The sequence below is a fragment of the Lipotes vexillifer genome, unplaced genomic scaffold, assembly GCF_000442215.2.
Source record: "Lipotes vexillifer unplaced genomic scaffold, Lipotes_vexillifer_v1.1 scaffold496, whole genome shotgun sequence".
Lineage (NCBI taxonomy): Eukaryota > Metazoa > Chordata > Mammalia > Artiodactyla > Lipotidae > Lipotes > Lipotes vexillifer.
This window is the reverse complement of record NW_006786690.1, coordinates 8346241-8374218: the sequence shown is the minus strand read 5'-3', so window position 1 is coordinate 8374218 and position 27978 is coordinate 8346241. Positions and strand designations below refer to the sequence as shown.

At 51.3% G+C, this 27978-nt stretch overlaps 1 protein-coding gene across 1 annotated transcript in view; it reads left to right on the top strand.

Moving 5' to 3' along the window:
• IGSF21 (immunoglobin superfamily member 21) overlaps positions 1–27978 on the top strand; it is a 151536-nt gene that overhangs the window by 43969 nt on the left and 79589 nt on the right. The window contains exon 3 of the mRNA XM_007459319.1: positions 25993–26114. Coding sequence (XP_007459381.1) covers positions 25993–26114 — 122 coding nt within the window. The remainder of the gene's footprint in view (positions 1–25992; positions 26115–27978) is intronic.

The window sequence follows — 27978 nt, the reverse complement described above, 5'->3', positions numbered from 1 at the left end:
AAAAAAAAAAAAAAAAAAAAAAAAAGAACCACCTTTAGCAAGCTTGCTTCCAGCCTAACCCCCAGCACTTACATTAAATGGATAATATACATAAAGCACACAGAACGAGGACTGGCATATAGTAAGTGCCCAACTAATGTATAATGCCATTAATAATAATATTGTATAGGGTGCATATGAATCCCATGATTTCTTTCTTTTTTTTTTGGCCATGGTACGGTGCTTGCACATCTCAGTTCCCTGACCAGGGATTGAGCCTGGGCCATGGCAGTGAAAGCCCAGAATCCTAATCACTAGGCCACCAGGGAACTCCCAGAATCCCATGATTCTTGTCACAAAGACAGTATGTGCCCTCAGGCACATCACTGTGCACCAGCCTCAGTTTCTCCAGCTGTGAAATGGGGAGAGAGGGTGTGGACGGAGTGAGCCCAGAGCAGGGATCAGGATGCTGGCATCCCTTTCCAGGAGGACACCGTGACAGACTTTGGGCAAAGAGTCAGAGACCTTTAAGGCCCCATCATGCTCTTATTCTATTTATAAACAGATACATGCAGGCCAGCAGGGGCAAATTCAGCCGATGGACCATTTGGTTTAAACTAAACCTCTCTGTTCCTAGGCACTTTATTCCAGATGTTTGTCGGAGTGCAATTTGCCTCTTATGTGCTTCTGTTTCCTCTTACCAGTTGTGCTGACTTAGATACTCCCTTAACTTACCTTTCCCCTTCTTCATCAAATGGAGAAGGCCATGCTCACTTTTTAGGGTTATGGTGAATCGTCCAGCTGACCCAGGGGCAGGGCCAACCACGCAGTGGGCACCCTATACATAGCAGCTATTGTAGTGGTTATTGAGCAGAACGTCATAATTCTTACTCTATTTTCACAGGCCCACAACCCCTTACCTGTAACCCAGAAATCCAAAAAGATCTGAAAATTGAAAGGTTTTTTTGGTAATCCATTTGGTGGCCAAACTGGACCTGATCTGAACTGTCTTGGTGGCAAAACCCAGCCTGAGCCCATGGGAGCTTATTATGGTCTCTATTTATCTTACTTAGTGTTACTATCTAGACGCTTCACTGCAGAAATATTGATGTGGGTGATTACGGAGTGATTCCTCGGCCCCCTGGGTGGGTTATATAATATACTGAACAAGCAGCATATCAACCTTCCAGAAGGAGAATGAGGCCTGAGTTCCAGAACACGTCTGGCTTCAGGGTTCTGGATGTGATCTGTGGGACCAGTGTTACTGTCAGGCACAGATTCTCACCCCCATGTGTCCTCTGTCTACCTCCCACTCTTCGAAAGTCATTGTTTATATGCTATCCTTTTACTCCCAGGCACACAGATCCAGTTCAAACGCACCCACCCAGGCACACCTTCTTACCATGCCCCGCCCCCAACTTCTCTCAGCATCCCTGTACCCTGTCAGCCCCTCCTTTGGGGTGCTGAGTCTCCACTTTAACGTGCAACAGCATCACCCATTTCCAAGCTGATGTCCGTGCCCACCAGGCAGCTGGAAGGAAGGCCTCCACCCTGCCTGGTGTCCACATGTTTGCCTGCCCTCATGCTGCGCTGCTGCCTGAAGTCTCCGCTCTTCACACAGATTTTTGGCACCAGGTTCACACAGCCAGGGACCTCAAAACAGAAGCATGCATTTCCCAGGCAAGCCTGCTCCTTCCTAAAGCTCCCAGACAGAAGAGCAGGCGGAGGCCCAGCCTCTCCACTCTGTCCAAGGTCCTGGACCTTCCACAGGCAGAGATTAAGAGCTTGGAAGTGGCCACTGAAGAAAGGGTTTTCAGTAATTTAGTGTAACCATGGTGGAGCCAAGTGACAGGGGGTGAGGACTTCTTTCTGTCAGACTACGAGTAGGTGAGAATGACCCGGAAATTTATCCTTGCAGCCTCTGGCTCAGCCCTGGAACACAGTATTGAGTGAATGTTTATTGATCACTTGCTATGTGTCAGGCTGTGTTCTAAGCACTTTATATGAAGCATCTCATCTAATCCTCACAACACCCTATGAGGTGACTTCTATTTTTACACTTACTTTATAGATGAAGAGACTGAGGGTCAGTCCATCACACAGCTAGTGTGTGGTGGAGCAAGGAGCTGATCCCAGGCAATTGGAGCCCAAATTCTTAGCCATATATATGTCAGTTACCTATTGCCATGGTAATTCTGTATAACAGATGAGCACAAAATGACCACAGCGGTTACAATAAGCACTTATTGCTCACATATCTGGAGCGATGAACTAGGCAGCTCTGTTTTCTTGGCTGTTTAGACACATGTATGTGTCTGGGGGTTGGCTGACTGTTGGTTGCCATAGACATTGCTCTCAGCCTAATGGGAATGGGTTGTTTAATGGGTAATATGGAAGACCCATGTAATGAGAAAAGAAATGCCACTGAGCACTGAGGGCCAGAAGATTTGGAGAGATACTGGAAAAACCTGATCCAAGAGAGTCAACCTAGGTGGGCATCCTGGAGGAGGTGACGCTTGGCCACAGTCAGGAAGGCAGAGGAAGCTCTCAGCTGGACAAGGATTAGAAAGTGGAATCAGGAAGCTCAGGAAAAGATGAGGCGGGGAGCTGATTTTCCATCTCCTTGGCCTTTTGTGAGTTTCCCTATCTACCCTGTCCTGTCCCCCTGCTCAGAACCCACTCTCTGAGAGTCTTCTGGATTCCCTCTGCCTTCCTCCTCCAGAGCAGCCGCTGTGGGGAAAGGGAAAGTGCAGGGGGTTTTGGAGAAGAAGGCCCTGGGCCCCTTTGTTAAACATGAAGACCCGAGGAGAGGATGCCTCTGCTGATGATTCCAAACGTGTGCAGCCCGGTGGTGGAGGAAGGAATCCCTTTCCCACCATCGCTCCGTGCCTTTGTTTACTCTGCCTCGTCTGGTCATTTTACGGTTGAGAAAACCAGAACTTGAGTTCAAAGCGAACAGCCTTAATCTGCCAGCCTCTTAGTAGTAGAGGCACCTCTGAGACGCAGGTCTCCTGGCCCGCAGTGCAGATGTATTTCTAAAATACTAAAGTACACCCCAAAGCCTCTCTCCCTGCGGTCCCCTGAGTGATCGGCATTGAGGTTTCCTTCTTTGATGCTTTGTAGGAGGTTCCCAGGTGATGTAAGTACTTTGGGGCTGTGGATGGGGTATTAGGGACTCCTGGGTCCCCAGGGGATGCAGCTGAAGGAGAAATGGGTCCAGAGACAGGGCTTACCTGTGGCACCTCCAGAAGAACACCTGCACTCAGGTGGGAGGCTGGAGGCTGTGGCTGTGGTTTGCCTGTCTCTCTTCCAGCCCGGCTCAGGGTGATCACACACATGACTTGGGAGTGGAGGAAATTACTTGTCACCAACTTGTGAAACCAAAGCCAATTAGTTCTTCCCAGAGCTAGAAGCAGATGGAAGGACAGGACGCATCAGACCTGCAACTGGCCTCCGTTCTTGGGGGCTCCAGGGCAGGGGGCAAGGGGAGCAGCCGGACAACTGTCCCACAGGCTTATCTGGGTGGGAGATAGTCATTGGTCACACACGTGCCACTCAAGGCAGGAATCCCCCTCAGCCCTGTTGATGGCAGATTCTACAGGTTGAAACACACACGGGTTTGCCTTCCGCTGCAATAGCTCCAGGACCTTGTGTGCAGAGAACCCTCCGCCACTGTCAGTTCAGGGCAACAGGGCAATCTTTTCCTGAGGGGGTCAGTTGTTCTTGATGTCTCTCCAGCTACTGAATGCAACCTCTTAGTCCAGGAGCAAATGAGCTGTAAACCGACATGTCAGGACGTGAAAGGCATGGCATTTAAGGTGCAAGTGAGGCTGGAGCAGTGCTGAGAAGGGAGGGTCCGATGGAACTGCGGTGACTGCAGCCTCTGATGGGCTCTGATATCATTTACGGGTGAGAGAGGCTGCATGATGCTGATGGGATGACAGGCCTGGGGTAAGTGGGATGCCCTGAGGGACCGCTTGGACATTTACCCAAGGCTTTGGGGTGACTGGCAGTCCCTTCCTAGTGGATGAAGGAGGATCCAGATGGCTATGATCCTGTGTAATGGGTGGGACGTCAGAGGACTTCCTGAAGGAGGAAGAGGAGTGTCAGCAAGTTTGCAGGAAAGAGTTGATCATGGGCTCCCCTCAGCCAAGGAGCGGGGCCTGAACAGAAAGTCCTCTCAGCCCGGAAGCTTCCCCAAGTCCAGAGACTGCACCTCTTCGTGCAGAGCTGTCTCCCACATCAGAATGAGAGCTCCCTTAGGGTTGGAGCTGGGTCTCCATCATCAGCCTGCCAATTCCCCTCAGACTAGGGAGTACTTGTGTGCCATTAGACCAGCAGGTCCCGGAGGGCAGGTGCTGAATCTCCCCAGGCTGAGGATATGTCTCCCTCATCACTCTAGCATCAAGGAGAGGCCTTCCTTGCTCTCCTCTGGTGATCCCAGGCCTTCACCTCCCTGCAGGGCAGCATTGAGAAAGAAGAGAGGCTTCTAAGGAGGCAAAGACAGCCACGGACTTAGCAACTGTAATTTGCAAGTGACCTTAGGCAAGTCCCTTCCCCTCTCTGGAGCTCAGTACCCCTCAACATAAACCAAGAGGCTCTCCAGCATTTCAGAAGCATGCTTCTGGCTCTGATCTCCTGCCACACACCTTCCAGAGGGATCCTTCTTGCAGCATCGGCCCCGCTCCACCCTCATGCATCTCCTCCTCAAGGACCCGCTCCCAGGCTGAGCCAGACAGAGTCTTTGCTCTGGTGCTGCCTGCTGGCAGCTTCATTTCCCACCTCTTTGAGCTCGGCGCATTCCTGGTGGCTGAATTACCAGCCCTGCAGGGAACCAAAATTAAGAGATTCCAAACCCCCTCTCTCCCCTCACCCCCAAAGCTCAGGGAAGTGGCTCTTTGAAGACTTCAAACAAGAGAGAAAACAATTCTGAGATATCCGTCCCGTTCACTTGGCTCGGTCTCTCATAATCATTTCTTCTCCAGCCCCAGATATTCTAGGAAGAATGGGCAGAGGACTGGGGGGAGCCACCCTGGATGACTCACATCCCCCAAGGTTCTGCCAACACGTGGCATCTGCTTCATCCCTCTCGGGGCAGCTGCGTGCCGGAGGGCGCCCTTTGTACCATAACTCAGATAGAGACACGTTAGCACTAGCACGCAGCTGGCTCCCAGCAGGTGTTCTGCAGAGGCAGGTCCTCTTCCCCAGGGAGAGAGACTGAACCAGGCGCCCCCTTGAGGTTGCTCAGTGCTCACCACTGACTAGAGACCAGATTTCTGACTGTGACCATAGCCGCCCTAGAAACAGGCCAGGCTCAGTGACTGCAGGCTTCCTGCCCTCCAGGCAGTCCCCACCACCAGAGAGGGAATCTCAGGCTCCTTCCTATCGGTGTCTATCAGAGATTTCAAAAAGAAAAAAAACCACCTGAACCAGCGCCACTGAAGCTGTCAGTCACTGCTACTCACTCGCAGGCCACGTGTAATTTGATGCCGTGGTATTTCTGCAAATTACATATTTTTCTCCCCCATCAAAGCTGCAATTTTGACTACTGTAATATTTACCTAACCGTGCAAGTAATTTTCAGGCCTCACTTAGTGGACTAGTGGGGTGTAGAGGAAAGCAGGGATGGAGTGCATCTCAGACAGCAGGCCCAAAAGGAGCTAAGATATGGTGAGAAGGGGTCTTAACAGCCCAGCTGAGCTCAGAGAGACCTTTCCTCTGCCTCACCTCATAGATTTAGGGACAGAGGATGGACTTTCAGTGGCTCTCCACCAAGCGTCGTCTAACTGTTGCTTACATGCTTCTGATGATGGGGAGCTCACTACCCACTATAGCTAGCTATCCAGTCCATCTCTGAGTCTCTCTGACAGTTAAAAAGTGCCATCTTGACACTGATGGACTCTGTCACCCTATAACCTCAATCTGTTTCATGGGTGACATAGAGTTAAGGTGACCAACTCATCCCTACTTGCCCAGGACTTTCCCAGTTTTAGCACTGTATGTCCCACATCCAAGGCCTCCACTTAGGAAGACCAACTTGTGATTTGCCTGCGACTATCCAGGTGCAAAAACCAAAAGTCCTGCATCCTGGTAAGCCCCTCAATACCAAGCAAACCTAGACAGTTGGCCACCTTACATAGAAAAGCTTCTGTCCACTTTCCTCCTCCACCAGAACCCCTTCCCGAGGCTCAAAGGCATTCACTGTGCCTCCAGGCACTGTGGGAGGTGGAAAATGACCAACCAGGGGCAATAATGGCTGGCCCGGTCTCTAGAAGGAGCAGGATGGTGGAGGGACTGGGCAGTCTTTGGCTGAAACCCACCTGTGCCACTTCTCAGCTAGGTGGCCACAACCTCTCTGACCTACACAAAGATTGCTGTATCCTTGCTCACAGATGTGGAGAGGTTTCAAGGAGATCAGGTCTGGGAAACTCCAAGACCGCGGTGGCTCCTGGCCGGCTCTCACTCGGTGAGCCGCTGCAATGGAGGAGGGCTTCTTGAGAGGCTGGAGGGGCAAGGCTGAGAGGGGAGGTGGCTGATGAATGTACTCAAATGCCCCCAGTGAGAGGTGGGGCAACATGACTGGTGTTACAATGGGGTTCCAAGCCTGGCTCTGCCGCTTCCTGGTTGTGTGACCTTGGACCAGTTGATTTACCTCTCATGGCCTCAGTTTCCTCATCTGTAAGGTGGGAATAGAAAGAGCCCCACTTCATAAGGTAGTTGGGAGGATCTGGTGAGAAAACACATATAAGGCACTTAGTACAATGTCTGGCACCGAGGAAGCTCTCAGGACATACTCTTATCATCACTGTGGTCATTACTGCTATCGTGTCACTGTTACATTGATGCTGCTGACTCATTGCCTATATGACCCTGACAGCCCCTTCTTGCATTTTCTGGCTTTGAAATGAGTGATTCGGAAGGAACTGGATCTCTTGTGGACCAAACACGTCCCCTGTTTCTTGCCGGCCGCCTGGCTGCCCAGGGGCGGTGGGGGAAGGGGGCTTCCCAAGCCTTTCACAGCCTTGCCCACTGGACAAAAGAGGCATTTTAATTCAAAGTTGCCCAAGGTCTGAAAATCCTTTAGAATCTTCCCCATTTGGCCTTTGGACATGCATTAAAACTCCTCCTGTGGCAGAGATATGCAGGAGGAAATAGATCAGGGGCCAAGCCTCTATGCACTTCATGCCCCAGTGGGAACCGCTGTCTCCCTCCATGACTGAGGAGCCTTTGGCCAGGTCTTCCTGCCCCCATAGGCCCTACGATCCCTTCTCCACCAGCAGCCAGAGGGATCTTTTAAACAGATAAATCAAGTCCGAGAATTCCCCTGCTTAAGACCCAACAACGCCTTCCCTTTGCACCAATTCAGCCTCCTTGCACCAGCTTTTAAGACCTTGTGTGATCTGGCTCCAGGTAGCTCTCTGGATTGAGGGCCCACAACTCTCCACCTTGCTCAGTCCACTTCTGCCACATCAGCTGCCTTTCTCTTCTCTCACTTAACAAGCTCCATACCATCTCAGGGCCTTTGCAGGTGCTTGACCTCTTCCTCCTGGAAAACGCCTTTCCAAGGCTGGTGCTTTAACATTTGGGTTTTTTTTTTTTTTTTTTTAAATTTCTGTTGGACTATAGTTGATTTACAATGTTGCATTCGTTTCAGGTGTACAGCAAAGTGAATCAGTTATACATACACATATATTCACTCTTTTTAATATTCTTTTCCCATATAGGCCATTACAGAGTACTGAATAGAGTTCCCTGTGCTGTGAATTAGGTCCTTATTAGTTATCTATTTTATATATAGCAGTGTGTGTATGTCAATCCCAATCTTTCAATTTATCCCTCCCCCACCTTACCCCCTGGTAGCCGTAAGTTTGTTTTCTACATCTGTGGCTCTATTTCTGTTTTGTAAATAAGTTCATTTGTATCATTTTTTTTAGGTTCCATGTGTAAGCGATATCATATGGTATTTGTCTTTCTCTGTCTGACTTACTTCACTCAGTGTGACAATCTCTAGGTCTGTCCTCATATGGGTTTTAGAGAAGCCTCCTCTGGCCTTTTACTGAATCCCCAGGTCCCTCTCCAGCCCCTCACTTTCTGGTTCGTTTGCTTCCTGGCAATGATCACTTGCGATCATCTTTCTCTTTTGATTTTCTATTTATTTGTGCATTAGTACAACGCGTGCTCCCTGAGAGCAGGGGCCACGTGTCTTGTGAAGGTGCTTAACACAGAGTAGTAACTATTGGCAACATCATCATTTCATCCTTGCCACAACCCTGGGAAGGAGGCAGCAGTATCCCCACTTTACAGATGAGAAGACTGAGGCTCAGAGAAGTTAATGAACAGTCTCAGTCTCTCAGTTAGTCAGTGGTCCAGCTGGGATTTGGACCCCAAATTGTTGGACTCCAAAGCCCACTGTTTTCTTTTTTTAATCACCCTGCCAGTGAAATCCTTGCTCTCTGGGGACAAGAAAACAAATTACAACAGATCTATAATGAAAAGCAAATGGGACTTTTTTTTCGTTGTAATAACACCAAGTGTTCGTTCAAAGCCAGGTAAAGATTTTTTTTTAATATACTGGGTGGTTTTTATTGAACAGTTTCCTTGTAATAGGAACCAGCACCAGACTTTTCCATTTTCTCTCCCCCAGAGGAAATAAACCAGCCACCCCTCCCGCGCTGAGCCAATGTAGAGTGAGAACATCAACACACCCCACATTGGGACCCATGACTCCAGCTGCCCATGGCATCCCTCCTGGCTCTGTTAGGACATCAGGGCTTAGTGCTAATTCCTGGGCATGGTTGAAATGGGCCCAGCCTGGGAGTTTGAATCTAGCTCTGTCATTAGTCTGTTGCTGTGTGTCTTGGAGCAAGTTGCTCAACCTCTCTGTTAAAGACACCTACCAGGTCCACCTCAAAGATGATTCAGGGGCTCAAGTGGCCCAACTAGAAAAAAAAAAGTGTAAGCATAAGGCCTTGCCTTTGTGTATTTTGTCACCACATCATTACACTAGAATTGGTGAAAAATGGTATTGAACAAAACGATCCCAGCCCTGTCCTTCTGTAGGTTTTAGCCTAGGACTCCCACCTGGGTGTGTACCACAAAGCTCCATGAAGGCTGTAACCATGCCTTCCTGATCACCACTGTAGCCCCTGCGCTCAGCACAAAACTTGCCTTTTAGCTCAGGCTCAATAAATAAACGTGTACAGGTGTGGTGTGGGTGAGGGCAAAAGAGGAGCAGCTGAGCTCTCCCTGGAGATGTTAGGAAAAGCTTTTGAGCTGAGTCATCAAGAATGAGCTAGAGGGCTTACCTGGTGGCGCAGTGGTTGGGAGTCCGCCTGCTGATGTGTGGGACGCAGGTTTGTGCCCCGGTCTGGGAGGATCCCGCGTGCTGCGGAGCGGCTGGGCCCGAGGACCATGGCTGCTGGGCCTGCGCGTCCGGGGCCTGTGCTCCACGGGGTGAGAGGCCACAGCAGTAGGAGGCCCGCATACTGAAAAAAAAAAAAAAAAGAGTGAGCCGGAATCAGACAGGCAGACACAGAGAGGAGGGGTTTACAATCTAGACCGGGGGTTGGCTACCTATAGCTCATAGGCCATGTCCAGCCCCCCATCTTTTTTTTTTTTACAGAGCTTTATTGGAACACAGCTATGTCCTTTCATTTGTTTACAGATTGTCTATGGCTGCTTTTACACTATAACATCAGGGCTGGTTAGTTGCAACACAGGCTGTATAGCCTGCAAATCCTAAAATATTTACTAACAGAGAAAGTTTGCTGGGTCTTGATCAAGACAAAGGAATCAGTCCCAGAGACTCTTGCTTGCTTGGAAATAGGATCGGCTACCTAACTTGTGTGGCCCTGTGCAAAGTGAAAATATGGGGTCCTTCCTTTGAAAATGATTACAAATTTCAAGATGGCAAGCGCAAACATTAAACCAAGAGGGAGACCTTCTCAGCACAGGGCCCCGTATGACTGCGTGGATGGCAAGCAGCAGAGCCAGCCCTGGGGTCAGTTAGAGGTCCCTCTCATGCTTTTTCTTGGAGAACTGCCCTGTGAGCAGAGTTATAGGGAGAAATCATGACCCAGGGCTCTATGCTGGGGCTCAGAGTCTCCAAGTCCCAAGCTTCTCAGGAGGACCCATCTCAGGCGGGACCTACTCCACAGGGCAAGGGCGTGGAGGGCCAGCCTTCCTTTCTCAGCTCCCCTGCACCCCCATTTCATGGAGCCTGGTGGTGATGAAGGAGCAGAGATGGGCTCCGCTCTGTCTCCCCCATCAGCTGCATCTTGTTTATCAGACATGAGGCAGCTGTGGGAAGAAACATGACAATTGAATGGGAGCCTCTCTGATGCCGCTGTTTCCCACACACTCATCTGAACTGTCTGGTGGGGGAGCAGTGGTGGGGTGGAGGGCGGGACCTTGCTTTATGCAGCTATGGGTCAACCAGACAAGGAACAGGGTTTAATGGAAATTTGCCGAGCTAGGTAGCCGCTCAAGTTTGGCTTCCTGGATTCCTGGTCCACTGGACACCTTCTCCCACCCCCTAGACCCACTCTTATCTTCTTCATCCTTTCAGGTGCCTGAAAGCTGACCTGTACTAGTAGCATCAGTGGGTTTTCTTGCTGGCTGACTCCCAGTCGTATTTGGCTAATGGACGGCACCTGCAGGAGATGGGGGTAGACAGGTGAAATTGAGAGGACAGTGTATTTATTCTCCAGCTCTTCCCTCTTAGTTCCCCGTGTCCCTCTACCGAAGTTCCTGTTGGGTGGCATTTTCCTTCATCTGCCACTCTCTTAGGTGCAGGTAAAACTCCCACTCCTTTGCCCCTTTCCCTTTGCTCCTTAAAAAACTAGCAGCTCCCACTGGTCCCTGCCCCAGGTGCCACCACACATGCCTTGCTGGGATCCCTCAGCTCTGTTCACACCTTTGTAAATAAACCTGGTGTTGAACCCTCCTCATTTACCCTCTTTGCATGGACTATCTGTTTCCTGCTGGACCCCACCTGATCCAACCTCTTCCCCTGCACACCCAAATGTTGCTCCAATCAAATAGAGGCTCTCACGATGCAATGGAGGGGGCACTGGCATTTCCTGTGTGTGCAGGTGGGGGCTGAGATGGAATTCCTCCTTGACAAGAGGAGAAGCATGCAGCTGTGGTTATTGCTGCATACAAATCACACCGAAATGCAGCATCTTAAAACACCAGCTATTTCATTACATCACATGATTGTGTGGGTCTGGAATTCAAACAGAGCCAGGCTGGGTGATTCTGATGCTTTGAATGGCATCAGCAGGGGTCACTGGGTCATGTTCAGTGTGGCGGCTGGTCTGGTCTGCAGGGCTCAAGGCAGCTTCACTCATGTGCAGGCAAGGCCGGGCTTTTGGGTCCCTCTCATTCTCCACGTGGTCTGTCCAGCACCACGGACAGAGACAGGGAGTGGACGTCTCCAGCCTCCTAAGGCTTGGGCATGGAAACTGGTATGCTTTGGCACTTTGGCGTATCGTGATGGCCAAAGCAGTCACAGAACATGCCCCGTTCAGAAGCAGAGAGCATAAACCCCTGTCTCTCAGTGTAGGAGTGTCAAAGAATGTGGAGCCATCTTTTTTTTTTTTTTTTTTGGTGGAGCCATCTTTAACCCTCTACACAACAATTATCCTTCCAACAACTGTCATCACCTTCCTCATTTGCTTAATGTTGGGCCCACAAGACCATTGTCTGAGGCCACATTCACCCTGAAGATTGTATTAATTTGATATACACTGAGGGTCTTATTTTTTAATTAAATGACTTCGGACCCACATAGCTTATCCATCTCAACACTGGTCCCACCACTTCTCACTATCTGCCAGAGGCCCACACTCAGGCTTCTGCCTGGTTTCTGGGGCCTGTAACTCTGTGGTCCTAGATTAGCAAGCACAGGGTACAAGTTTAATCTGATGAGCTCATGCACTGGGACACAGATACACACAGATAACCCAGGCTTTTATATACCACAGCTCTCCCAGCCTTATTTCTAGGAGGGAATGCTGATTCAACAAACACTGAGACCTCATCTGTTAAGATTCCCAAGATGAAGCCAGCATGGTGTCGGGAAAGAGCCCTGCACTGGGAGAACAGGAGCCTGTGTTCTTGTCACTGCACTGCCTATGTGACCTCGAGCAGATCACCAGCCTCCCTGGGTTGCTGCTTCTGCATCATTCAGGACAAGGAAAGAGCATGGTTTGGAGTCACCCTCAGTTTGAAGCCCAGCTCTGCCACTTGTCTTGGACAGGTCACTTCAACACTCTGGCCTCAGTTGCCTCCTCTGAAAACCGGGGTCGCAATGAGCATGCTACCAAGCTATTGTGAGGATAAAACACGGTGACGTGCAGATCACTTGTTTCCTAGCAGACACTCCTGACTTTCTGTGCCTCCTTGGAGCCTTCAGAGCCCAAGACCCCAGTCTGAGCTGGGATCACTCACCTCCATGTCTAGCACAGGTAGGTGCTAGACACATAGTAGGTGCTCAGAAAACACTTGTTGAAATGAACTGGCTGTTTGGCAAACAAAGCAGTAGCAAGAGAAATAAAAATATTCATCCATTAAAAAACCATGTATAAAAATGTTCTTGGCATCTATATACACAGTAGAGCCCAACCAGAAACTATCCAGGTGTCTACTTAACAAGAGAACAGCTGAACAAACTGGTCTCATCTTCCAATAGAATACTACTCAGTGATAAAAAGGAATGAGCTAAGGGCACACACAACAGCAAGGGTGGATCCCAAAAAAGTTATGCTGGGAGGGAAGAGCCTTCACTAAAAACTACCAACTGTATGATTCCACTTATATGAAATTCTAAAACAGGCAAAAAATGGCGTGAGAAGAATCAGAATAATAGTTGCCTTTGGGGGCAAGGATTGACTGGGCAGGGCAGAGGATCTTTCTGGAGTGATGGTGATGTCCTATATCATGAGAGAGGTTTGGGTTACACGGGTAGATGCATTTGCCAAAACTCATTGGGTAGTGCACTTATGATCTGTGCATTTCATTTGATGTAAATGTTACCAAAAGAGAATTAGAAATAAGTGTAACTGATTAATGATATGCATGCTGAAGCATGTAGGAGTAAAGTGTACTGGTGTCCGCAGCTTACTTTGAAATGCACCAAATAAATACAAGTGGATGGATGGATGGATAGAGGGAGAGAACTATATGATAAAGCAAACATGGTCAAGCCATTGCAGAAGGTGGGTAGTGGGAATATGGATGTTGTTTGCTTTAACATTCTTTGCACTTTTCTCTATGTTTGAAAATGTTCATAGTTAAATGTTGGGGGGAATAAAATACGATGCTGTTAAGACCAAGCTGGGGTAGTGGGGGGCGACAAGGGCAAGGTCACACAGTCTTTGACAAACATTAAGGCTGGTTTTCAGCAAAGTAGAAGTCGGTTGTGAAGACGCAGTAGAAAACGGATCGTATTCCCCGAGCTGAATCTGGACTGTGGGCACGTCGGCAAATGCAATCACTCTGTGACTCTGTGTCCCCATCTGCAAAATGCAGACAGCACTGCCCACAGGGGTGTTGCTGGGACTAAGTGAGAAGCCAGAAGCGTTGAACAAACATGACTTCATAAGGAGCTGGCAGGAAGCAATTTGATTCTTTCCAAGCAGCCTGACCCCACCTCCTCACTGGGATTTCAGCTTAAATATGAAATTTAAGCTCCAGAAACGGGCTTCCCCTGGCCGCCTAATCTGCTGTGGTCCCCACCTCCTCCATCCATCACTCTGTTTTCATTGTCTGTAGGACACTTGTCCTGATCCGATGTGTTTCTTCCATATTCCTTAATTTGGTTTATTATCTGTCTCCTCCCAGTAGAATGAGGTCTCCAGGAGAAGAGGGTCTTTGGCCTGTTCATGACTTTATCCCCTGCACGTAAAACAGTCTCTGGCACATAGTAGAGACACAGTGAATCTTTGTTGAAGGAAGAAATAAATGAGCAGGGCTGGATAAGCTTAGTGTCACCCCTCAGATCGCAGAATTATGCTATTCGGAGTTCGCCTGTTGCTAATACCACCTGCATGAAATAGCAGGAAGTGAATATAAAGAGAGCCATCTCCGCCCCATTTAACAGATAAGAAAACTGAGGCTCAGAGGGAGAGTGCAAGTTTCCCAGCATCCACTGCCACTTAGTGGCTGAGCCAAGAGGGGGCCCAGGCTCTTACTCTTTCTCTCCAGCAGGCTGCTGGGGCTGACCAGGGCAGCTGCAGATGGACAGACAGTCAGGCTCCACTGGGCCGGCTGCCCACATGCCGTGTGCTAATTAGAGTGGGCAGGATGTGCCAGCCTAGCAGTGTTCGCTGGCGTACCCCGCCCCCTGGATAGCAGGTGGGCAGCCTGGCGCAGGCGGCTGATGGGTCATGTCCACTGGTCTGCCAGCGCCCAATCATGCTGACAGAAGCCTGGTCATCTGCAGCGCCTGCCCAGTGTGGAGGGCCTGCAGATTGGCACAGCGAGGTCCCTCCACACTACGGGCAGCCCCTCCTCACTGTGTCAGTCAGCCAGACTGGCACAAGCTGGGCATCTGTCCCCACGATGAGCCCTTGCTGGATGCAACCTGTCCACACAGGTGTGCTCGCTGACAGGCAGCCCAGGGGGTGGCATGGGGACCGAGCGCTGAGCATGGCACTGCGGGACACTGTTTGGGGTGTCACAGGCAGGGGATTGCACACAGACACACAGATGCTGGGATCAGACAAGACTCAGCCACGCCCCCACCCACACCCACACCTGCCCAGCCAGCTTGGGGGATCCAAAAATCAAGTCACAGCCCTGAAAAGGAGGCTGGAAAAGTGATCTCTTCTCTCTGTTCCAAAGGCCTCTTCCCAAGCCAGACCTGCTTGCCCCTGGCTGTGTTGTCCACACTGCAGATAAAGGGATCTTTTTGACCCTGGTGGGAGCTGTCACTCCCCTGCTTGAAGGCTTCAGTGTCTCCCCATCTCCCTCTGACAATATCAGTAATAATATCTACTACGTCATATCTACCGTGCTAAGCATTTTAGAACTAATAAAATAGCACACAATTATAGAGCCTTTACTGTATTCCAGGCTTCTTTCTAAGCAATTTACGTGGAAGAACAAAAATCATCCTGCAGCCTATCACCTATGAGGTGGTACTACTGTTATCCCCATTTTATAGATGAGAAAACTGAGGCAGGGAGATGTGAAGTGACTTGCCCAAGATCTTGAATTAGATTTGAACCTAGCATTCTGACTATCACTACCAAACCCAGACCCTTCACATGGGGTCCAGCTCCCACGGCCACACTCCGCATCCCAGCATCCCACAGAGCATCCCACAAAATCCATCTTGAAACTCCCCATCACTTTTCACCCGTGCCTGGCCTTTTCTCTTACTTTTGTCTGGCATCCTCTGTGTCTGGAGTGCCCTCCTGCGTCCTCTTGTCTGCCCTGCAAACTCCTCTCCCTCCTCCAGGGCACAGCTCAGTGTACCCTCTTCTGTGGGTACTGCCTGAGCTCTCCCTGGCAGAGCTCTCTATTCGTTCCATGCCGAGCAGCCCATGGCAGGCAAGCACGTGCTGTTGATGTTTCTTTCTGTGATTCCCCTACCCTGCCCTTTCTAGGAGTTCCTTGATGGCTAGGACCTTGTCTGATGCACCCTCTGTCCACAGGCCTGGCCGCCAGGAGGTGCTGAACCAATGAACAAACAAGTGAATGAATGAATGAATGAGAAGTGTAGTCACTTGGGTTCGAGGAATGAAGGCTGAGGGCAGGTATGTCAGGGAGACATAAGGTGGTTGAAAAAGTTCCTCCTTCCTCCTCTATCCCTGCCCCACTGCTTCCAGAACATGGCAGGGGAGAGCTTTAGCCATACTGGGAAGAGCCCTGTCTTTGGGGTGACTACATGACCATGGGGCCCATCTCTAATGCTGGGGATCATTACCCAGAGGCATGGAACAGACAGCAGGGATTGGGGTGCCCTGACCCAGAGGCAGAGGACGGACAAGGACTTCCCCGGTGCCGCATCTGTACAGCACTTGATGGTGAACCTTGGTTTCTGGGGTCCCAAGCATCAGTGGGATGTGGTGCAAAGAGGAGGTGCTTTGGAGCCAAGGACCTGGCTCCCAGCCCTGTCGCCTCCTTCCTGTGTGGCCCTGGGCCTGTCTCTCCCCTCACGGAAGGCCTTGGTTTGGCCTTCTGTAACGTGCAGGTTCTAGATGGGACGGTCAAGGGTCCCTCCTACGCTGAGTGGCCGGCCCTCTCAGGCGCCAAGGGTATGGCACCTGGGAAAGCTGCGCAGAGGCCTTGGTTGGGGGAGGGTCCACGGGAGTTAGGGCAGTGTCTCCCCATTTTGGTCCCCAACCCCTGCATTCAACTGACTCCATGCGGCTTGTTAAAAATCCCAAATCCGGACTCCACCCAAGACTCACTGCATTTGAACCTCTGGGATGGGCTTCCAGGGAAATTGACATTTTCAAACCCTACTCCCACCTGGCTAGGTGATTCTGCTGTGCACAGAAGTCTGAGTGTCTAGCATCTATCCAGGTCCTTCCAGTCTCCCCTGCTTCTTGCCTGCTAGCCCCTGCAGTGTAGGTTTTAGGGGGTACACAGGAGGCGGCGAGGGAGGTCTCAGAGCATCCTGTGTCTGGCGGAGTCTGGGGGCTCAGGTGGTTGGGTCCTGACTGTGGTTTTGCATTTGACTGGTGGGAGCCTGCCCTGGGGGTGAACAGTGGCAAGAGGACAGCGTTGGCGTGATGGTGTCTCCCAGCCTGGCATTTCTCAGACACATGCCCCCCCCCCACACCCCAGCTGATATCCCCTATCCCCCCCGCCCAGAGCAGGGAACAGGGTGTGTAAACTGGGCTTACTCCATGGGTACAGGCATCATTCACACACACGTGCACACACACAATCTTTCTTGTACACCCACAAACCCTCATGTTCTTCCCCGAACATCTAGAACTACACTAAATATTCTCAACGTTACTTTGCTTTACACACACACACATATGCATCCTTATATGTAGCCTAGAGGCATGGAGATTTGTCCACTCGCCCCTGCTGACAGATGTCCATCCCCAAACCCCCTGAACACAGGCTTTCTTATTTGCACTCATGCTCATCCACATGAGCTGGCCGCCGGCAGCCCCTGGGACCCCCTTGTGTTCACTCCCGTTGCACACGCACCTCCTCATACTTGCATAGGCTCTGCCCATGTGTGTGCCCAGAAAGCCAGCCTCCACGCCTCTGTCTGCCATTCTTACCAGCCCCCGGGCCCCCGGGCCGCCCCACACCTCATCCCTGAGCTGCTGTCTGCCTTTGCACGGTAACCAGATGAGACAAGCAATTTATGACACCAGCTGTATCTGTTAAAAACCGGATCTCACACACACACACGAGGGGAAGCCGATTACCCCGAGCCCAGCCCTGCCAGAAGCCAGGACTCACAAGGGAGATGGAGTTGGGGTGGAATCTGGCCACCCAGAGTGACGAGTGGCACCTGACTTGAGGATTCCCACCCCTCCCTGCTATCCCTGGGAATCCGGCATCCTCCTCCCCCAGGCTCCAGGGGAGCCTGCCCTCTCCTCTCTGTGGCTGCTCCCCCTGGCCCAGCTCCCGGGCCCAGGAGATGCAGAAGCAGATTCAGGGTGGAGAACAGGCGGGCAGGGAGTCTAGAGGAAGAGTGGTCCAGGGTCACCATGGCAACAAGGAAGGCAGGAACCCCGTGCCCCTGCTGCTACACAGTAAGCCAGGGTGAGGCTGCATCACTGTCCCCTCTTCCTCTCCATTTTTATTCTCCTTGCTCCTCTCTGAGCAGGTGTGCTGCACCCCGCCATGGTTTCCCTCTGCCTAGAATACCTGCTCCCTTCCTTGCCTCGACTTCATCAACTCTATTGCCTGGGCCACTTCCACTCTGGACCTCGGAATCAGACCCAGGTTCAAAATCTTCACTCCTCCACTGACAGACTGGGCAGCCTGGGTGACTGGCAGCCCTTCAGTGGCTTCAGTTTTTGCATCTATAGAAGACATGTTCATTTCTGTACAAATATTGACAGAGAGCCCGCTCTGTAGCCAGCTGTCCTGGGAGTGGGGGATACAACATTGAACACAACAAAGTCGCAGCCCTCCTGGGCTTCAGGTTCTGCTGGAGGAGTTGGAAGACACCCATCACAGACATTTAAGTGAGATGATTATGTTTCTTCACCGTCTCATCTGCTGTGTCCATGGCTGTCCTCCTGGAATCGAACACAGCTCATGAAAGGAACTCGATCAATAAGCGAATGCTTGAATGCACAAATGGCTTGAACCCTATGCTGAGGCTGACTCCATCTAAGCCTTTCTCTAACACTAGTTGATCTTTGCACTGGGCCTCGGAGGGAGCTTTCTCAGCGTAATTTCTGAGTGGTTGGATGGAGACACATCTAAGGAGACTTTAGAACATTCCTTCCTTCGCTGACTTGTTGATTCACTACACAAACGTACATTATAAGGACAAACTATGTGCCAATCCCATGCTAGGCACTCGGGGTTGAGTGAGGTGGGGAAGAGACTTCTAGGTGACGATTGCATGGCAGAAGTTTTTAGATATGCTTATCACATTTTACAGGAAGCTTTCACATATATTTGGGTTTTTAAAAAGTATTGCTGGGCTTCCCTGGTGCCACAGAGGTTGAGCGTCCGCCTGCCGATGCAGGGGACGTGGGTTCATGCCCCGGTCCGGGAAGATCCCACATGCAGCGGAGCGCCTGGGCCAGTGGGCCATGGCCGCTGAGCCTGCGCATCTGGAGCCTGTGCTCCTCAACGGGAGACGCCACAACAGTGAGAGGCAGCAAAAAAAAAAGTATTGTTAACAACTCTGAGGCATAGGTCCGATGAACACTTTACAGATGAGGAAACCGAGACTCCAAGACTCTCAGTGACTTGCTTGAGAACACAGAGCCAGAAAGTGACAGCCCCCAAGGAGGAACTGAGCCTCTTCACACTTGGCCCAGCATTCCAGCCACCATTCGTCACTTTCAGTGTCCCTTTCCCTTCAGCTACAACTCTATAAGGCAGCCACGGCTCTTGCCCATTTTTCAAAATTAATTAATTTATTTATTTATGGCTGAGTTGGGTCTTTGTTGCTGGGCGCGGGCTATCTCTAGTTGTGGCGAGCGGGGGCTACTCTTCGTTGCGGTGCGCAGGCTTCTCATTGCGGTGGCTTCTGTTGTTGCAGAGCGTGGGGTCTAGGCACACGGGCTCAGTAGCTGTGGCACATGGGCTTAGTTGCTCTGCAGCATGTGGGATCTTCCCGGACCAGGGCTCCAACCCGTGTCCCCTGCATTGGCAGGCGGATTCCTAACCACTGCACCACCAGGGAAGCCCGCTCTTGCCCATTTTAATAACCCGGGAGCCGCCTGGAACCTGCCGGTGCTGGGATTTGAACCTGGGCTGGCCTGACTCTGGAGCCCAGACGCCATCACTCCTCCATGTCTAATCAGTTCATTAAAAACCCTCCTTGCAAACTCTCCCTCTCACTGCCCAGCCACAGAAACCTCAGCTGTTCCATTTCCAGGAGAGCAAATTCCTTCCTGGCTGGAGAGGAGTTGGGATGATGTAGGCAGGCAATTTAAACAGCTCCAGCAAAATACACCAGCAGTTTTCACTCTCTGCCACTATTACACTTTCCAGCTGCGGCGGGATTGGCGCATAAGTGGGATATCAAGTTTATTACAGCTATTTCCAACCTGTAATTGGTTTTGTGGAACACAAAGAGAAGGAGGTTGGGGGGTGGGGGAGCTGATTTTTACCCCTTTCTTTTTTTTCTCTTCCGGATGAGGGCACCCACAGACATTGGGAGGAGGCTAGAGTTGGAGACTTATTTTTTTTTCAAATGGAAAACCCCGGTCAGCCCCACAGGCTCTCACGCTACTGGCAGGACTCAGTCCGTTTGCCACGCTTTGGTGGCTCCACTTGAAAATCAACCCAGCCTGCCTGAAGCCAGATTTGCTGGTCGGGGACAGCCAGTGCCCTGGGACATGGTCGGGCAGGCTTGGGACCCGTGGGCAGCTGTTGAGCCTTGGCTGGGCAAACAGAACATGAATAGGTGTGGCCTCTAGGGCCAGCTGTTCTAGAATCAGAACATTTGGGCATTCGGGGTAGAAATGGCCCTCAGAGGTCACCCTGCCCCACGTCTCTTCATTGAGCATTTAGGGCAACTGAGGCCTGGAGAAGGGAGACGTGCAGAGAGATTTAGAACCCAGGTCTCCATCCAGTGTAGATGATCAGCCAGGGAATGGGTACCGACCAGGGTTCTTGACCTCCCCAATAAACAGAAATTGACTAGAGGCCAGACAAGAAATTCAGGCAAGGCTTTATTGGGGTCCCTGCTGAAGCAGGGGGCAGTGAGAACAAGTAAGAGGTTCCCTTGCTCGCTCGCCAAGCTGGGGGGCAAGCTGGTTCCTTAGATGGGGTGAGGGTAGGGGTGTGTCCAGATAGGTGGCTTAGGTGTTCTGCCCTTTGTGGTGTTTTGTGTGCGGGGGACATGCACAGTACACTGCTTTTGCTCCGACACCCAGTTTTTACTCCCGGCTCTTCAGAAGTGGTAGATAGGGTTTTTTTTTGGTCTTTTTGTATCTTTTGGTCCATAATTTGCCCCAACTGTGCATGCATTCAGTTATTTTTAGTCCCATATAGTTTCTCTGTATTTGGTTGCTTGAGGAGAAACTTGTCTAGGTACAAGCACTGCAGCAAAGGGCCCCAGGTCCCAGCCTGTCTCAGAATGACCTCTGAGAAAAAAATACCTCAGATCCATGCTGGTTCCTTCTGGGGCATCACTGCATGGATGGTTCCTCCACCTTCCCCACTGGGCCTGGTCCTATTGGGAAGCCCCATGAAATTGGGGCGTGGGCACAGCAGGCTGTTCTGGGGGCAGGTCTGTGTTGTAGGAATGGCTTTTCTTTTTCCTTATGGTGCCCCAGCGCCTGGAATGTGGTAAGGGTTCAACTCACTCTAACAGATAGTTACTGAGTAAGAAACAGGTGCCCAACTCTGGGGGCAGAGCTTGAACAGGGCAGATAAAGACCCTGCCCTCATAGAGCTTACATTCTAGAAGTGGCTCACATTCAAGCCCTGTTTACTGACTCACTAAAAATCTGTTGAATGAATGAGTGAATGAACACACAAGCACATCTCCCTCTGGGGAAGGGAAAACCCACACATCTTTGGCTCTCCAACAGCACCTTGACTGCCCCCACTAGCTTTGTCATTCTCTGTCTGCCCTGATCTACTGGTCCCAACCCACTATGGGCACCAGGGGACTGCCTTGGAGCCCCCGAGACTAGCCAGCCACCATGTCCTTGTTCTGAGCCTCCCCGAGCTCCCTCTTTGGGCTGATAGAATAATATAATAATTCAGCAAGTTCCTGGGCCTCTGCTTTCCCCACACACAACCCCCAGCCCTCCAGTTCTCAGTTGCCCACACTGGCTTCTGGCTCCTCCCACCCGCCTCCCTCCCCAGAAATGGACCCCCTTCTTTCATTTACTGATTTTTTGCATCCTCTGGCTTTTCAGCAAGAGATACTCTGCTCTCCAGCCCTGAAGAGTGAGAAGGGACACAGAAAAAGAGGTGGTTCAGTGAAGTGTTAGTATTCATAAAAATAGCTGTCTCGGGCTTCCCTGGTGGCGCAGTGGTTGAGAATCTGCCTGCCAATGCAGACAACACAGGTTCGAGCCCTGGTCTGGGAAAATCCCACATGCCATGGAGCAACTGGGCCCGTGAGCCACAATTACTGAGCCTGCGCGTCTGGAGCCTGTGCTCCGCAACAACAGAGGCCGCGATAGTGAGAGGCCTGCGCACCGCGATGAAGAGTGACCCCCACTTGCCACAACTAGAGAAAGCCCATGCACAGAAATGAAGACCCAACACAGCCATAAATAAATAAATAAATAATAAAAAGTGAATGTATATGCCCAACTGATTTTTGACTGAGGTGCCAAAACAATTAAATTGTTAAAGACTGTCCTTTTCAACAAATGGTGCTAAAACAGTTGGACATCCAAAGACAAAAAAAAAAAAAAAAAATAGCTGTCTCCACTGAGCATTGACAACACACTGGGAGATCTTTCCAAGCCTTGTCTCGTTTAATCCTCCCAAGAAGATAGGTTGAGTTGTCCCCATTTTACAGATGCGGAAACTGAGGCTTAGAAAGGTGAAATAGCTTGCTCAAAAGCACAAAGTAGTAACCAAAAATCAAGAATTCGACTGGGGTATGGGAAATCAGTATTGCTTCTTGCTCAAAAGCCTCCCATAGGCAGGGAGAAGCAGCCTGAGACTAGATACCCTCTGAAAAGGGCCCACCTCCTCCAGGAAGACTCCTGTGATCACCCCCCGCAAAGGAATTCTTGGCTCCTCCGTGAGCCTCAGATGACACTTGACAAATACCTGTTGCTGCAGCCATGATCTCCCAAACTTTGGCCTCTCACTTAACTGTGAGTGGTGTTATCTCCCCCACCAGACTGTGAATAAGCTCGTGATGGGCTGCAACGGTGTCTGAAATTCATTTCTTTCTCTCTGATGGGGACTAGAACTGTGCCTGTGTGTCTTAGGCCTGGGGACATGTTTCTAGAACTAAAGGGAAGGTGTCTTGCAGCATCTCCTCAGGCTTACACCATGCCCTCTGCCCACAGCCTGTGATTACCCCCACCCCCTCCCAGCCTCTGTCTTGAGGGGTTCAAACCTCCAAGAACTACAGAATAACCTCCTTGCAAATAGCCACTTGCCCACTGGCCTGGGGCCTGAGAGTGAATTTGGAGTCTGTTACTTTCCTTTACCTTCCCTGAGGCTGAGGGAGGTCTGAGAGCCAGCTGCAGGGAGCTGGGACAGTGGATGCCTTGACTGGAAGATCAGTGCTTGTCTCCGGCTGCCTGAGGCCAGTTTAACCACAGCAGCCAGACGCAGGCCCCAGAGAAAAAGATGTAAATAAAACCAAAGTAAAACTAGGTGCGTCCTTGAAACTCCCCTGTCCCTGGGCCTGAAACAGCGATTTACGATTCAGATCATTCTTCGGTGCTTTATCTGGGGTGCGTGGGTATGTGTTGAGTACGTGTGGGGTGTGGGTGTATTTTCCCACTAATAAAAACCTCAGTCCCAGAGAATAAATTTGAGGAGACAGTTTTACTGACAGATTTTTTTTTCCTCCTTTGTATAAAAAAAAAAAAAATGCAGTGAAATTTGAAATTGGGACGATAAGGGCTGCCGCATTTTAGGAGGAGATAAAAAAGCAGTACCTGAAGGGAGGCGAGGCTGCAAGTTAAACAGGCAGGATGCCTTCCACTTTTACGACTTTAGGAGAAAATTACTCAAACCTCCGCCGGGCTTCTGGCATCCTGCCTCCTGATGAGGCAGCCGCTGAGTGTAGAGAGAGAGGCCCCGAGAGGCACTTGGTTCATCCTCAGCCCTTTTCAGCCTAGTGGGTGGGATGTGAACCCTGGTCTGGGAGCCAGAGCTCTGCCCAGAGTCCGTTGTGGGACCTCGGATGAATCACTTTGCCTCTCCAAGCCTCAGTTTCTTCATCTGCAAAATGGGAGAGTACTGTCTATTCTGCTCTATACAAAGAGATGTGCTTCAAGCAGATTTCTCAACCTTGGTATTGTTGACATTTGGGGCCAGATAATTCTCTGGGGGCTTGTCCTGTGCATCGTAGGATGGTTATAGCCTCCCTGGCCTTTGCCTGGTAGATACAAGGACCACGTCTTGCCCCTGAGTTGTGACAACCAAAACTGGCTTCCGACATTGTCAAATGTCCCCATGAGGAGGAGGGGGAACATTGTCCCCCAGTTCAGGAGCCTGGTTTACAGGTACTTTCCTCTTCTTTGTCGCTCTTCCTCCATTCTCATCACCCCCTGTTTGGGAAGCTGGTGAGAGGCAATGTGAGAGGACCAGAGGATGAGATGTCTTGCCTTCTGACTGCACCCACGCACAGTCAGAAAAGCGCAAAGCCCTCAGAGAGGGAACAAGTGAAGTGTATGAGCGGTGGATGAGCCTGCTGGAGACACAGAGGTGTGAGCTCAGCGAGGAGACACCGTGTAGTGGGAAGTCCCACCACTGATCCCTCTCAGGGTCCTGGAGCTGGTGAATGTGTTATCATCACTCTAACCCTCACCATCCGGGGCTCCCTGTGGACCCCGGTACTAATAGAGGTCTCCTACTCTTATGAGCTTGCGGTTTGGGGAGGGTGAGCCATACTCTTGTAGCTCGTGGCTGGCACAAAGCTGGCACTCAATAAATGCTGGCTGGATTGCACTGAATCTGTGTTCCCTAAACCAGCAGCACTACCACCTTGGCCAGACAGATGTGGTCCAAGTCAGCTGGGGTCCAGATGTGCCCAAAGGAGGCCAGCTGCCCCGGGGCCAGTCATCCCAAGAAGGTGGCAGACCCAGCTCCAGGGCCACCTTTGCTGGGCTGGGGAAGCACCTTTCTGCATCTCGAGCCCTCCCCCAAGCCCCTTGGAGAAACCCCATCCCAGCATCTCCCCCCTCCCCCCAGCCCCCTCTCCTGTCTCCAGCACACAGAGCCACAGGGAGTTAATTCCACTTCTTCAGGAAGTGGAGGCCTCCCTGTTGCAGGCTGTTAGCGAGGCTGCAACTCTATAATAGAGTTGCTGAGACAAGCGGAAAACTGCATCCGAGTAAACAGATAAATAATTGAAACAGTGACAACACATACCTTGCTGCTTTGTGGAGTAATACTTTCATTAGCGGGAGGCAGCACAGCGGCAGGGATGGGGATGCAGACAGGTGGCAGGCGGGATTAGGGCACACTTCGGTCCGGCTTTTAATCAGCTGTGAACAGCTGGGCACCTGAGCAGCCTTTGTCTTCCAGCATGGGCTTTATTACCACCTCCTGAGAGCCCCTGCCTTCTCGGGGCCTCCTTCATATTCCTATGTGAAACGGGGACTTCCTGACACCCCTTCTGGCCTGTCCCAAGGGCAGCCAGAGGCAGGCAAGTCCCCCACACTGTCCTCTTCTCTCCATTGCTGGTGTCAGTAGACTGGGTTCTCCCTAGCCACCCCAGGTTCCCCTGTCTCCAGACAAGTCCCTTCAATCTCTTCTAAGGCCAGAGGGAGCTTGTAAATAGAATCTGAAACTCTGCACCTCCTTGGCCTTCGGGGGAGTTGAGTTCCTTTGCCCATCAGGGCCTCCCTGATGTGGCTCCCATTTCACTCCTCAGAGTCTACTCTCTTCACGTCTTCTCTGCCCCAGGCACTCTGAACACAGTCTCCTTTCCCTGAGCACAGATGCTTCTTTCCCACCCCAGGGCCTTTGCTCCTGCTGTCCCTTCTGCCTAGAAAGCACTCTCTCCATTTACAGGCTGCTTCCTACTCTTCCTTCAGAAGACAACTTATGCACTCCTTCCTGCAGGAAGCCCTCCATGATTACCCTATCCCCAGGATGGGACCTCCCCCTCCTCTGGGCTCCCTAGCTATTCTGGTCTTCTCCCTTGAAGAATTTATTGGAAACTATTGCAATTTAGCTTGTTCGAATCCGTATGAGATCTTGGTACAGGTGACTGCCCTTGGCCCCATTTCTTCTCTCTTTCTATCCAGCCTCCTCCCCGATTCCCTCTCTCCTTGGGTGGGGTTGGCTTTGGCACTCTGGCTGACTCTGCAAAACACATTCACACTCTCTGGCCCTGTCTGCGGCTCCCCAAGGTTTGCCTGTCATTTTTGCAAGGCCAACAAGTGGGATGCAGAAGTGGGACCACCTGGTGCATCGGAAAGTGCCAGAAGAAGAGGCAGCCCTACTCCTCCTTAGCTGTAGGACCTCAGGAAGGCACTTGACTTCAGAGCCTCAGCCTGCACATCAGTAATGTGGGGATGACCTGGGAGGATGATAGTGATGGTTGTGACATCTCCCCCGAGAGGCTTCTCCTGGGGCTGCCTGCATCACCCCAGCATCCCAGGAGCCCACTCACCGCCTGGAGGAAAGGGGTGGCAGGGCTGACTGAGCACTCACCTGTGACTCCTCTGTGCTCTGTTGCAGGTGACGGATGGCGGCACCATCAAGCAGAAGATCTTTACTTTCGACGCCATGTTCTCCACCAACTTCTCCCACATGGAGAACTACCGCAAGCGAGAGGACCTGGTGTACCAGTCCACCGTGAGGTGAGGACTGGGCGGTGTCCGGGGGGCCACTTCTCTAGCCCTTTCATGTCTATCCCACACGCAATGCTCTTGGAGTGGGGAGGGGGGGGTCTCAGGATCACCCTCCATGGGCTTGGAAGCCAGAGCTGGGGCTGTGCTGCAGAAGGGGGACCCATTCCCAAGGGGAATCATCCCCTGGAGGGAAGAAGCAGGAAGGGGTCAAGTTGCAGCTCTGCCACATGGAGCAGACCCTTTATGTCGGCCTCTCCAGACGGCTCCTCCAACAGTCCCGCAAAGTGGGTTTTCCAAACCCCTTTCCAGGTGAGGACACTGAGGTCCAGAGAGGGTGAGCAATATGCCAAAAGTCACACAGCCAGAAGTGCCAGAGGTGGGATGTAAACCAGCTCTACCCGGTTCATAAGCCTGTGGAATACATCCTATTGCTCCCCAGGGGCTCTAAACCTGGGAAGGAAAACAGACCCTAAACAACCGGACCCTAGGTTCAAAGCAGCAACAGGATGGGGAAGGAAGAGCCGTTGGGGATGAAGATACTTAATATTTCTACCCCTACCCCTTTCCTAGAAGACTTTAAGGTAGCAGATCCCATTCTTGGCCCTGCTGTGTTCTAGGCGTGTGGACGCCCACGGCATCAGCTTTCAGAACCCATCAGCTTTCAGAACCCAATCGAGCAGGTCCTCCTGTGGGACACCTTCTTTAGACAGCCCGCCACCCCAGAAGAACTGACCTCCCCCAAAGCCAATGGCTGCAGCTCCTCCAGAACACACGCACGCACGCACACACACACACACACACACGTGTGCATGCTTTTTCACACTACACAGCCAAATGCTTTGCCTGGTGGCCAGGCAGAAAGTGGCAGTCTGCTCCAAAGCTAGAGGACAACCTGGCTACACCAGGCACGCAGGGAGATGCAGCAGGAGACAAGCTGGCTCGCGCTGTGCTTTGTGGGGTGCCTGCCGCGTCCCCGCTTATGCCTTACCCCTGGCCCGCCAGGAGGATAAGGCCCCACTCTCCACACACAGGTTGGTCCTTCTGTCTGTGACCATGAGCATCAGGACAAAATGGGTGCTCCCCCTTCACCTTGCACCCTCAGCTCTCAACACGAGGCCTGACACACAGTAGGTACACAATAAAATTTGCAAATTGAGTGGATGACCCTGGGCACCCTCCTTGGCCCTTTGGGTGTCAGTTTCCCTGTGGATAAAAGTAGAAAATGGGACAAGAAGATAACAAAGGGTAAATCCAGCCCTGCGTAGGGAATCTGGCCAGTGGTCCTTCCATGCCCACTTTGGTAAGAACGGAAGGTGGGTGTCTCTCCTGGAGGACCTTTCTGGGTGCTCCTCTCTCTGGGCTTTGTGTTAGGAGCTCAGACCCAGCGTTTGTTGGGGGAATCTGGTGAGAATGTGGATGTGAAGGGGCTCCGAAGAGGTGTACAAATGGCCACACAGATACCTTCACCCATCTATTTATGATTTCTCCTACACCCGCTTCCAAAAATGATTTGGGGTGCCTTAAAGCACACCTAAGACCCACCAGTTACCATCAAAATGAAAACAAGGTAAAAACTCATTTTGGAGAAGAAAATAGCTATCCTGGGAGCCACAGATGATTTTGCACAAGTGGACATTTAGATCACCTCCAGCTTCCCAGAAACCTGTCTCCGCCTGCCACACCTCTGCCTGGTTACCAAGGTCTCTGGGAAGCAACAGCTCCCCACATACCATCATTTTCAGTCCCCGACCCGTGGCTGCAGGTATGGTCTCCAGGGTGTTTCCTTGGCTCTGACGCCCGCCATCTCATGTAACCAGAGCACAGCCCTGGTACAGAAGGACCTGGTTCAAAGCCCAGCTCGGCTACTTCCTGC